The sequence below is a fragment of the Osmerus mordax genome, chromosome 13, assembly GCF_038355195.1.
Source record: "Osmerus mordax isolate fOsmMor3 chromosome 13, fOsmMor3.pri, whole genome shotgun sequence".
Taxonomy (NCBI): domain Eukaryota; kingdom Metazoa; phylum Chordata; class Actinopteri; order Osmeriformes; family Osmeridae; genus Osmerus; species Osmerus mordax.
The window spans coordinates 16,724,762-16,737,516 of record NC_090062.1 but is presented as its reverse complement, the minus strand read 5'-3'; the positions used below and the strand labels follow the sequence as shown (position 1 = coordinate 16,737,516).

Here is a 12,755-nt window from a genome sequence, read left to right as displayed (position 1 = left end):
TAGCTACGCTATTGTCACTGTGACTCTGTTGTAATCTTGTGTGTTCAGTAACATCGTCCAGGCCTCTTTGGGTCCGACTGAACTTTGAACATTTTTATTCAGTTGACGGAATAAACCCCTTCCGTTTCATCCCAGTGGGATGGAGGAGTGGGGGGGAAGTTTGCAAATGTTGTCTTGAACTTGCTATTGGAAAACCCCGTGTTGTCGTTCCTAAGTAGGCCTACTCTTAGTTACCTCAGTTTGACCACCCTGAATCACAATTTTTCATCACTGCGACATGGTCATTGAATGTGAACTCTAGAAAGAGATCCCACGTTATAAAATAATTCTATTTTTGTTTATGTAGGTGCCTTACAGCTATCATTTTGGTTTATGTATTTTGTTGGTCAGTAGCCTACCCTGGTCAGTACCCTTAAACTGCTTTAAGAGGAAGAAGGCCGATCACGATCGAAAAATATATATTGTTTTGGATGTAGCCTAAACAATGGAATAATCAGTATAGTTTTGGTCATGTTTAATTGGCATGTTTGAATCTTGGATTATTCTTTTCCGACAGGTTTTCTGTTGCATGTTCTGTTAGAATGCCTTCGATGATTTGTATTTATAACTTTATAGCGTCAAGGTTCTTGAGTGCTCTGCAGTATTTACACAGTCCATAGATTATTTTATAGTGCAGGGCGGTACTGTTGGAACTTTTTACATAGAAACTGCAGAATGTACATGACACTGTGCCCAATGTTACCGTGGCTGTGTTTTGCACTGTGTCCAAAACCATTATATGGGACTGTTTCCTTCTTACAATGTATATTCTATACTTGTCTGCCTCCACATTTCATGACTGTATATATATGTATTATTATATGGAAAACACTACTTCTAATTTATTGTTCTTCTATTGGGTCAAAGTTGCGCTGATAAAAGGAAAAAAAGATGCCTTCTTTAGAAATGTGTAAACTAGCCTACGGTGTAAACTCGTTAAAGTGCTTGGTTGTCTTTATTTCTCGGTGGGGAGCGCGCAATGCAGCCTGTGCCAAGATGGCGTCTTCAGTTTTGTCTGTCTGCTGCCTTTGTTTTGAATGTTGTGTTTCTGTTGCTTAACTGTATAGAAGATAATTGTTTCGTCAAAGCTATGCTGCAGACGCTCTCAATAAATGATTGAAATCAGTGTTTTGCACCATAAGTGGAAAAAAAATGTATGTATAATTCGCTGGTCTGTCAATAGAAGGCTTTACAAGTTATCTTCATAGCTTATACAGAGCCAGGATCAACTTAGTTTACCATCAATGGAATTCATATTCTATTATAGCCTACATTAACCATTTTATTGATCATCCAGTGCACACATAAACAACTCAACATGCCATTTCAGGTAAAATCCCGCCATGGCCTCCCCCTCAATGTCAGTTAATTGTCTCGATACTAGAATAAGTTAGTGTCATTAACCCGACAGCAGTAGGATCCTGTTTCCACAACTCCACCTGCCTCATTCACCGTCCGATCGGCACAATCACAGACATGTCATTCAATCCCAGCGACAACCGCGTTTAATCAATTCTGTAGGGGTAGGAGGGGTTATGTAACAGATTATTTGGCAATGTTTCAAGTCTTGTTTGGGGCTGTAGAGTGGAACTCGTGGGGGTGGGGGGTGGGGGGTACTGACTAATGGCTGACGGTGGGAGTTGTTCATGCTGAGATCTGAGTTGGGAGCCACCGGCTGGATTCTTAGATGAGGTAGCTCAGTTGCTGGGTAACTAGAGAGGCACTTCTGACCGCCAGCCAGGGAAGCGTTTGAGCACGTTCAAAAGCACACCCAACTAGGTCAGAAATGTCGGGGAGAAGTTGATGTAAACCGAAGGTAACCACAAACTAGTGTCCCAATCCCCAAACTTTCATCTTTTTCCAAACTACCATACTAATACTTATACCATACTATATGGATGTACATAGTAACTACTGTAGTAAGTAGTATTTTAGTATGGGTATTTGGACTCACCGCTAGACAAAAGTAAACTGATTCTGCATCTGTAATTCGATATGTGTCAGAGGCATTGCTACAATAACCAACATCCAACTGTAAACTCCAAGCTTATGTTCAGGTGTAGGTGCACCTTGCAATGAAAAAAACTGACATTATGACTGTATATCATACCTGTACTGAGTTCAACTGAATTTAGTAAAGCTTTTAATACATTTATCCGGGCCATGTAAAACATGTGAAAGTTTTGCTCTGAAAGTTTACTTTAATCAAACCCACAGACGCCAAACAGACGTGTTTTACAGCAGTCTGTGAGAGGAGGCCGGGATTCGAACCCGTGTCCCCATCAGGGTGGGCAGCTGGGGCTGAACACGCCTCACGTTCTTGGGCTTCGTCCCAAACACGAGTCTGTGTCCGCTGGTGGTGCGTGGGTCCTGTCTGAGGTGGCCGCCCAGGGGGCAGGGGGCGCGGGCCGGGGGGTCGGCCAGTCCCAGGAGAGGGGCCTCCGCCCTCCGGTGGACCTGGATGCTGAAAGCAGAGAGCAGACTGTGGCTCTGTCTGGATGCCAGGTACGCGGAAGTGACGTCAGGGTGGCCATTCTCCTCGGGAACCCGGCCCACTCTCGTCTCCTCTTCTCTCTCCACACCTCCGCTCTCCACCGCGACGGCGTGTGAGGACTCTTCCTCCCACAGCGCCCCCTCGCTGTGAATCGGCGGGGGCTCTGCCCTCCTGGGGAGGCGGGGGGCCCCAGGGAGCCTGGTCTGGGAGGAGGCCCGGACAGGAGGCAGGACAGAGAAGCTGTTGATGATCAGCTTCATGTTTCCCCCCCTGTCCTCCGGCTGGGGGCAGTCAGACACCTCCTGGGGGGGGGGCCTGGAGGGGGGGCCGGCCGGGGGCGGACGTGGGGACAGACGCTCGCTGGGGTCACCACCCCTGTCTTCCTCCACCACCACCACCTCCGACGACGACGACAGCTTGTCTCTGACAGAAGGCTGCTGGGAGGCCTTGTTCAGGCTCTGCATCCTGGGAGACACTGGGGCCTCCGTGTCGGAGGAAGGGTGGATGACCAGAGGAGAGGGGCTGGAGGACAGGGGGGAGTGACCACAGACAGCACAGGGGTCCGAGGGGGGAGCAGGAGGGCGACAGGAGAGAGAGGGACCACAGGGAACAGCAGATTGACTCCAGCGGAGCGCAGAGTGCCGGTTGTAGGGGACGTAGACATGACTGTGTGACAGGGCTGATCTGGAAGGTTTGCTGAGCTGGGGGTCTTCACGCGGCGGGGCCCCAGAGCTGGACGTGGGGGAATGGGGTCGATCGTCAGGCCCCGGTGGTTGCCAAAGCTTCAGGTCGGCACACAGGAGGCAGTGGTAGTCCACAGGGTCTGTGGTCCTGGTTGTTTTCCCTCTCCGCGGGGGCTGGAACAGGCAGGAGAGAGGAGGAGACAGACCCCATCCCTGGACCTTCCACAACACAAAACACAACAGCATATGAGAAAGAGACAGATCTAAATATATAACAGTCAAGGGTTAGGGTTAGCTCTCAAATGAATGACCAGTTTTTGTACATTTAATGTATACAGTGTTATACAAGATTATTGGTGATATGAAAGCTCAAAGCACATGAATGCCTTCTAAATGTTTTGTTTTTTTATGTTCTATTTCAGATATGGTTCAAAGGAAACCAAAATACGTCTCTCAGGAATGAAGATCTACAGTGTGTACTAAGATCATTGAGAGTGGATAAACTGAATTACTCACAGCTTCTTCCCAACCGTTGAGGGAGAGGGATTCGAGCGGCTCCTGTTCTTTATAACAGATGTCTTCACTGATGTCCAGTAAGACGTTGACATGTTCATTATCTTGCAGTTGACTGGTTTGTTCCCACTCTGTTTCGTTCATGCTCACACTCTTGTCGTCCACCTGTGCAGGTGCCCGCGCCCATTCTGCTGACATGTCCATCGTGAGATTAGAAACCGATCAAAGTCTGTGACGTGAAGAACAATCTACCAAAGTAAGTGTAAAATACATTTAGCTCGCTGCAGAACAATGCGTACCTTCAACTTCGGACAAACCCGTAAATGCTGGGTGAAGGCTAATCTAAACTGCCGATTGACATTGTTTAAACAGCTGATGTCTGATCAAAATGTTAACACTGTTTACACTAACACTGCGACGTTTACGAGTGCGAGTGAAGGAATTAGAACTATCCCCGCCTGTCACAAATGCAAGCAAAGTCTGTTCGAATTTAGTTTACTCACCATGACGAGTGAGACACGCTCATCTCGATCACTCAAACAAGTTTCCGCTCTTAAGGCTTGTCAAGTCAACTTCATAGGCAGCGGCGCAGTCATCAAGTATTTATCACACAGTTTTGCGGCTCACAAAGACAAACCCAAACAAAGGTGTGCAACGCGCAAGAAGTGTTTGGAGTGAAGACAGTGCGCCGTTGTCGTGACAACTACGCTAAAAGAGGCAGCGCCAGATAGTAGTGACGTAGGCTAGTGGAAAACGGGAGGAGGCGTGAAGAGATGAACCACAGACATAATTGCACACAACGATTGCAGGAATTTACCTTACACGTGTCAGTGTCCAATTTCACAGATCGTGTTTCGTAATTGGTCACTGAATTGCAAAAGGTTTTCTTCACGAGTTAGCATGGCACGATAGGCCAGATAAAAATAACATTGCCTAGGTCTATATTTTTGCCTATTGTTATGTCAAAGGCCGTTCATTGTATTTTATTTAAATAGCTGCAACACTAGATTTGACAAGGTATGCTATTGTGTTTATGTTTGGCCTCTAAAACGTCTCCTTCCTCATTCTCTAAAAGGAAATTGTATTTTGGATACCGGCCATAACGGAACGAGCTGTTCGGCACGTCGCGTTCCAGTCAGCCACAGAGCTTGTGGAGTAGACTATACTAGGCTACCCATTCTCAAACATCGAGACCTTCACGAAGATGCAGCTCACGGTACACCCGGCACACTTTTAAAAACGTGACTCGCGCACCCCGTAGGAAACGTGCATCCAGAGGATCCCCGTTTTATATTTTTCTTTAATAATTTACGAAATCCATCCGCGTGTGAATGGATTTTCGAAGTGAACTGAAGATACAGATGGAGTAGAGGGCCGTAGGGTACAGTGTGTGCCGCAACAGCTTCGCTTATAGCCTATTGGTCCAGAACCCCTCACTGTCAGCATCTGACGCAGGCACAGCGCCTATCCGCAATTCGGACTTGGACACCTGACATATTTTTTTCCCCTGTTCCCCGTTTCTCTCATCACGACCGCGGTTCCGCTGCCGGACTCTCGCTTGATGGAAACCGAGGCTGTGCGCCCAGTTGCAGTCATGCTGCCTCCGAAGAACTGCCTTCCAAGGAACTACAGCTGCATCGCCGGGCTGTTTGGGAGCTTGGCTGCTGCGAACCCGATGCTGGAAGATGGGGAGGACTTGGAGTTGATGAACGGTACCTGCGAGACCATCGATACCCCGGTGGTCGACGAGCGACCAAGGGGTCGTGAAATCTTCCTCAAACCACCGCAGAGTCCGAACCTGCGACGGAGATGCAAATCCTTACCGACCCCCATCGAGAGAGCTAAACTAGAGATTATCCGCAGTCGGAGCCCAACCAGTGAGAAAAAGGTCCGTTTCGCTGACTCTCTGGGTCTCGAGTTGATCTCCGTTAAGCACTTCGACGACACAGACATGCCAGAGGTCCCCGAGCGCATTTTAGCCAAATTCCCCAGGGGTCCCCTCCATCTGAACGACCTTGATAAATTCCCCCGGGCACCCAACCGGTCCGTTTTTATGGAACTGCAGTTCTCAAACCCCGGGACAATGCCTGGCTTCGAGCAGAAGGTGAGAGAAGTTAAAGTGTTGTTGGAAACAGTCGAAGCAGACGAATTCAGCTTGTCCGGTTTTGTGCGTGTGTTGAATCTGGCTTTTGAGAAAAGCGTGCATCTAAGGTATTCTCTCAACAATTGGATAACATTTATGGACAGCCTGGCGTCTTACGTGCCCAACTCAAGCGATGGTGTGACTGACAGATTCTCTTTCAAGATCATCACTCCGACGTTTCTGTCGAGTGGAGGCACACTGCAGTTTGCTATTAAGTATTGTGTCGGGGGTGACGAGTATTGGGATAACAACAACGGGAACAACTACAAAGTACGACGCCACCGGTTCAAGATGTCCCCACCGCGCGAGTGGGAGAACGGTTGGATTCACTTCATCTAGTTTGCGCCCCGCCGCGTCTCCAACAACGCGTATTCGTGTATTCGGCGCGCAATAGTTCCACGGGCACCGCTTTACCTTAATAATGGCTTGATATTGATGATTCGACTGCCATCGACAGATATGGGCCTGTACACTGTTCCCATCAGACATTGTCTTAAATCAGCTTTTTCACTTCTGACATTTTTGCTCTGCCTCTGCTTGAAGGATTTGACAGGATTGAAAGATACGCCCCTTTAGGTTCCCGGTACCGGGGGGCCGCAGTATGACAATTTGCCCTGGATGTTGGGTCTCTGTACAGTCCGGTGATACCGGTAGGGCATGACGATGTTCTTATATAATGGAGAGGCACGTGCCATAGAAAACGTGCCCAGAATTAATTCAGTTTACGCATCGTTGTTCCGTCCCAAGAGGCAGTTATGTTGGCTGCTGTTATCAAATTAGATTGTTTAATTGATGAGCCTCTTGGCTGCCGTGTCTTGAGTGTGGTCCTATCTTAAGTGATGACCGAGGCCGTGTGGAAATACAACAATGAAAGCTTCCTCCATTGTTGCTCACATCTTCAGGCACTTATCATGCCGGCTTCCGGTCTGTAGTCCATCATTAGGAAACTCCTTCACGCAAGGACAGGACGGGAGCGCTAACTAATGTTCGATTAGTCGGAAGAGATTAAGATCTGTAACAATGTGTATGATATTGATAAGATATTAGGGATGTGTAAGAACCCACTCCGTTCTAGACCTTTCTGACTTCCAATCGTTGCACATAAAGACTGGTTGTGTGCTAAATCATTCTCGATAAGCTATGTATTTTCTTACTTTTAACGTTAGAACATAAACGTCTTATAGAATAATATAATTGCGCTCTCAATTGATAGTTTGACATCGAAATTCTCCCACAAGTTTGTAAGAAATGGATTAGAACACGATGTTCTATCAGTGGGGTTTGTTAAATCACAGTAATGCCGGTATCCAATGAGTGATCCATGAGTGCTACACTCCCCGAACCCCTCCCGCGCCCCCAATATATACACATTGTCAATTTCCCCAAAAGCCAAATAATGTAGCCAGCACAATGTCCAATACGATTTGGATTATGTAGATATGACCAAGAAAACCAAATGGCCATTTCCAATATTGTATTACGTGTTAAGCTAGTACATTGTAACTGCTTCGATAATTCACTCTTAATCAGCTGCCTCACCCTTTTCAGTTCATCTGCATGCAGCTCGTATTCATAAACCTGGGCTTCGGTAATAATATACAAAAACCACCAGAACTGTGCTAAGATGACACCTTATGTATACTGTGGATATTCGTTGACTTGAAGCGCAACTGTTGCTTTTTAAAATGATACATTTACCTCAGATCACTTCTAGTGTGGACCTCACAAACTTCCGGAAAAAATCAGGTTTTTAACTTTTTTTTATTTATTCAGAATGAACACAATGTAACAACTAATTATTTTATACAAATGTTACCAAATGCCATGATATTTCTGTCTCATAAATCAGAAAAGCATCTGATTATTACGGCGTACTTCCATATGTGCGTCCGATTTTGCAACAGCAGCATTACTCTAGCGTGTCTTGTGCATATCCGTTTTAGTCTGCAACGTTAGCTACATCAGCTATTGCACTGATGAAAGTGTCTAAACTGCTTTTGAAGTCACTGTACCTTCGATGTTAGCCTTGACCTACCCTGTACCATAGATAACTGTTTGATTGCTTGAGCTGACAAACTTGTGACGCGTGTAAGAGCTTGAAGATAAACAAATTAATGGGGACAGCTAGCACTCACCATGAGAGATTGACAGCGACATGGGAATGAAAAATTGCCTGTTTAACCTTTTTTGGCTTTTTGTTATTTCGTTTTTTGGCTTTTGCGATCTGAATCTGAGACGAGAGAAATCTTGGAAATCTACCAGGAATACCACACCTCAAATGACTCAGATAAACCGTGTCAACACGCTGCATACAGTATGTTCATCAGCTGGGACGCTATCAGAGGATCCATTTTGAGGCGTGTATACTGGTGTACTGCTTTGCTTATGGGTTCCCTCTCGGCCTCTCAGTTCAGACTCAGATGATAGGACTGTGTTATTTACTGTACTGGCTGTAATGTCAATACAACCAAATAGGAAGCCCTTTGTTTACAGGATGAAGGGTGTTCATAAGCTTTTCCCTTAAGATTGGAAGACTGTTAAAGGCTGTGCAGAGATGTCTGGTGTCTAGACAGACTGACAGACAGACAGATAGATAAAGAGAGACAGGCAGAAAGACAGACAGACAAAAAGAGTGACAGACAGACAGAAAGATACAGATAGACAGGCAGACACAAAGACAGACAGACAGGCAGAAAAGATAAGAGGTCTCCTGTGTTTAGAGTAGCTTGAGCCAAGTAGCTGGCAGTTTGTTGAACTAGATGTCCTTCCTGATTCGTGGTAAACTATGTTCACCCAGATGTCAGTGTTGGCATTCTGCAGGCATGAGGTGGAGGTTGGTCTAGAGGCCTGTCCTGTCAGAACTCCCGTCGACAAACCCCATAGACAACCAGACTGTCCTAGCTCCTACACTTTGTATTATGACGTTATAATCAGTGAACATGACTGGTTTCTTTCAAACACCTTAATTTTTTTAAATTCACATTAGTATTCTCGTGATTATGCAGTTTTCGTCAAGCTGTTTTGACAGTAAGAGGTAATAAATAAAAACTGTGCCAATAAATGAGGGTTCGTCTGAAGGCGAGAGATGGTGAAGGGCTCTCAGTACGATGTTTGTTTTCTTCTCAACACTTTAACGTTGTGTGCTCATTGATGTGTTGATGTACAGTAGACGTGTGTCTTTGTCGCATATTGAATGTCTTTTTGCGACCATTCTCTGTTGTAGATTTGAAGCAGGATCGCATGTAGTGGTTTGTTCTGATGTGTTGGAAGTTTCTCATTTTGCTTTCATTATAATGGATTATACAAAGTTGCCCAAAATCGAAATATTATGGATTCTTAAAAGCACACTTACTAAAATATCGTATTTTTTTATCATGCGTTGTCTCCTAAGACATATTTAATCTTTGGGAAAATACGTTTGAGGAAAACAATGGCAATATTTTGTAAAATATAATGCTGTTTTTATCAGAAGTACTATGTTCTTCTGATTAATAACTCAATATTGGGTACCCAACTCCAAACCACACCAGTAATTCGACAGTGATATTCAGAATGCCAATCACAAGTCAAATCAAAGAGTTTTGAATGTTGCACTGGAAATGCCAAAACGTCCCTGAAATATGAATGCGATTGGAGGTGTTGTTGGTCCTGTTGGAACCAGAAGTTTGCTTTGCCTTAAGTTAGATGTTTACCAAGGTGGAGAAAGTGGATGTGTAAGACAGAGAGATGAATCTACAGCAGGACCTGTAGTACCCGTGTTCACCACAGTACCTGGTTCACCACAGTACCTGTGTGAACCACAGTACCTGTGTGAACCACAGTACCTGTGTTCACCACAGTACCTGGTTCACCACAGTACCTGTGTTCACCACAGTACCTGTGTTCACCACAGTACCTGTGATCACCACAGTACCTGTGTTCACCACAGTACCTGGTTCACCACAGTACCTGTGTTCACCACAGTACCTGTGTTCACCACAGTACCTGGTTCACCACAGTACCTGTGTTCACCACAGTACCTGTGTGAACCACATCCAGTAGATACAGGCCCCATAACCAACACTGCTACAAAAAAAAGCACTTTGGTGTTACATCAAAACTTTTGGGAAAAGAGTGACTAGTGATTGTAATGTAATGGTCAAGGTAGTTTTGCACTTTGCACTTTGAGCAAAGACAAGGAAAGAGACAAGGTTTGTGAATGATGTTTGTCCTAGACCTGACACCTTCAGTGAACAGCTACTAACCAAGTCGTGATCCCTCCATAAGCATTGTGTATCATATACGACATACCTTTCTGCTTTCTCTCTCACTGTGAAAAAAGGTCTAAACTTAAATCAATTTGCTTTTGTTTGTTGTTGTTTATTTTTCCTTTCCAGACTGTAACTCCTGTTCTTTTGTAAACCTATGCAAGCCTTCAAAGTTTTGCAGCCACCTGTCTATCCTGACGTGTCTTGCTGAATGGCCTATCGTTTAGACTGAATGTTTAACACTGTATTTTCGCTGTTCGCATGCACAGCTAAAATGCCCTTTTTTTCTATGGTGAGTTTGTAATGTAGCCTCTATTTTACTAAAACAATGCTAATAAAGGTCTGTGTGATGGAAACATCTTCTCTGTCTGTCAGTGATGCAGTGAGGCACACACAACCTTTAACCCTCCTGACAGCTACCTCGATCAAGATGTCTCCACCGATTTTGGACTTCCTCAGAGATGACTAGCATGTGATGACCCTGGTGTAGAACAATGGATGGTCAGTTAGGGCTATCGGGCTGGTGTGTGTGAGAGTTAAAGTGTGAGCCAGAGGGTTGTACGTTGGTGCTGATGTCTGTGTGTGTGCTGGTGTGTGTGTGTGTGTCTCTGTGTGTGCTGGTGTGTGTGCTTGTGTGTGTGCTGGTGTGTGTGTGTGTGTGTGTCTCTGTGTGTGCTGGTGTGGGTGTGCCTGGCTACAGTCGTTGTGTGACTGTAATGTGAGTGTTGTCCCTGGTTGAGAACGCCTCGCTGCAGAACGCCTCGCTGCAGAACGCCTCGCTGCAGAACGCCTTGCTGCAGAACGCCTCGCTGCAGAACGCCTCGCTGCAGTCTGCTCTCACAGGACCGGCTCATTCATCACTGATGTCTCCCTCACACACACACACACACACCAGTCTGCTCACTGCTGGGGGGACGTGGCCATTAGCACATGCTCACCAGACACGCCGACAGAGACAACCTTGAATCGATTTAGTCACGTGACACACCCCTTTTTGCAGGAAGAGGGGCTACGATAACGAGGAGGAGGGGCTATGACAATGAGGGGAGGAGCTATGATAACAAGGGGAGGGGTTATGATAATAAGGGAGGGGCTATGATAATAAGGGAGGGGCTATGATAATAAGGGAGGGGCTCTGATAACAAGGGGAGGAATTATGATAATAAGGGAGGGGCTATGATAATAAGGGAGGCCTATCATCCTCTAGGTGGTCAGCTGTGGGTTTGTCTCCCCTTGGCAGACATCTTAAAAGCCTTTTGTTGTGATCTTCTACAAACACACACAAGCACACACACACATATCAACACCTCCCATTCTACACAGCTCTCAAAATAGGAAGCTGGGATTTTGGAAATGTTTAAAATCATGTGGCACTTTATTTAATTAAACTTCACACATCTACACACACATCAACACACACCTACACACACATCAACACACACCAACACACACATCAACACACACCTACACACACATCAACACACACCAACACACACTAACCCCACATCATGTCGTCACTCCAGAGAAACCTACCCTGCCACTCTTTGTGTTACCAGTGTTCCTGAACTCATTATCAGAGTCATGTTACATCAGCTGGGAAAGTGCATTATGTGGGAGAGAAGACCTGAGAGAGGACCTGAGTCCCGCGCTTCCACAGACAGGAGGGGAATCAGGATCAGAATCCGGTTTGTTGCCAAGTAAGTTTACACATGCAAGGAATTTGCTCTGGTAAAGTTGCTGCAATAAACACAGTGGGTGGAAATTTGAAGAAAGATTTAGGTGTCTACTGTCTCTCTGTATGTATGTGTGTGTGTTTACGTGTGTGTCTCGTATGTGTGTGTGTGTGTTTGATTACACCAGACTCCAACCTCTTGGACTGCTGGGCTGATGAGCATCCTCACCAGCACACGTGCTGACAGCCGCTGCAGCCGTCGCACCTCGACGGCTGCAGCGATGCCAGTAAGCGAGAGATTACCGCATGGACGTGAGTGTTAAATCATTCATGCTGCATCTCCATGCACTTCCCCTGGTATCATGTTTCCTGCCTGCAGTATTGATAGCAGTGCCGTGCAGTGAGACGCCATGTTTCTGGTCGACTCAGCAGAGAAGAGCAGGATGGGGGTCAGATGGCTGAGTGGTTAGGGAATCTGGCTATTAATCAGAAGGTTTCCGGGTTTGATTCCAGGCAGGCGGCAGCACAAAATGGCGTTGTGTCCTTGGGCAAAGCACTTCACCCTACTTACCACGGGGGGAATGTCCCTGTACTTACTGTAAGTCGCTCTGGATATGTAAATGTGATAACTGCAGGATGCTAACTGCAGGATGCTTACTGCAGGATGCTAACTGCAGGATGCTAACTGCAGGATGATTATTGCAGTATGCTTACTGAAGGATGCTTACTGCAGGATCCTTACTGCAGGATGCTAACTGCAGGATGCTTACTGCAGGATGCTAACTGCAGGATGCTAACTGCAGGATGATTATTGCAGGATGCTAACTGCAGGATGCTAACTGAAGGATGCTTACTGCAGGATCCTTACTGCAGGATGCTAACTGCAGGATGCTAACTGCAGGATGATTATTGCAGTATGCTTACTGAAGGATGCTTACTGCAGGATCCTTACTGCAGGATGCTA

General features: G+C 46.0%; 1 protein-coding gene across 1 annotated transcript; it reads left to right on the top strand.

Annotated features, from left to right (window-relative positions):
* Positions 1 to 5,290: 5,290 nt before the first annotated feature.
* LOC136955664 (protein phosphatase 1 regulatory subunit 3E) lies at positions 5,291 to 6,841 on the top strand. The gene has a single exon (XM_067249398.1). It carries the CDS (start codon positions 5,291 to 5,293, stop codon positions 6,209 to 6,211), a length of 921 nt encoding a protein of 306 aa, XP_067105499.1. The 3' UTR covers positions 6,212 to 6,841.
* The last annotated feature ends 5,914 nt before the right edge of the window (positions 6,842 to 12,755 follow it).

Coding starts and splice junctions, on each gene's coding strand:
- LOC136955664 (XM_067249398.1), top strand. CDS start 5,291: ATGGAAACCGAGGCTGTGCGCCCAGTTGCAGTCATGCTGCCTCCGAAG.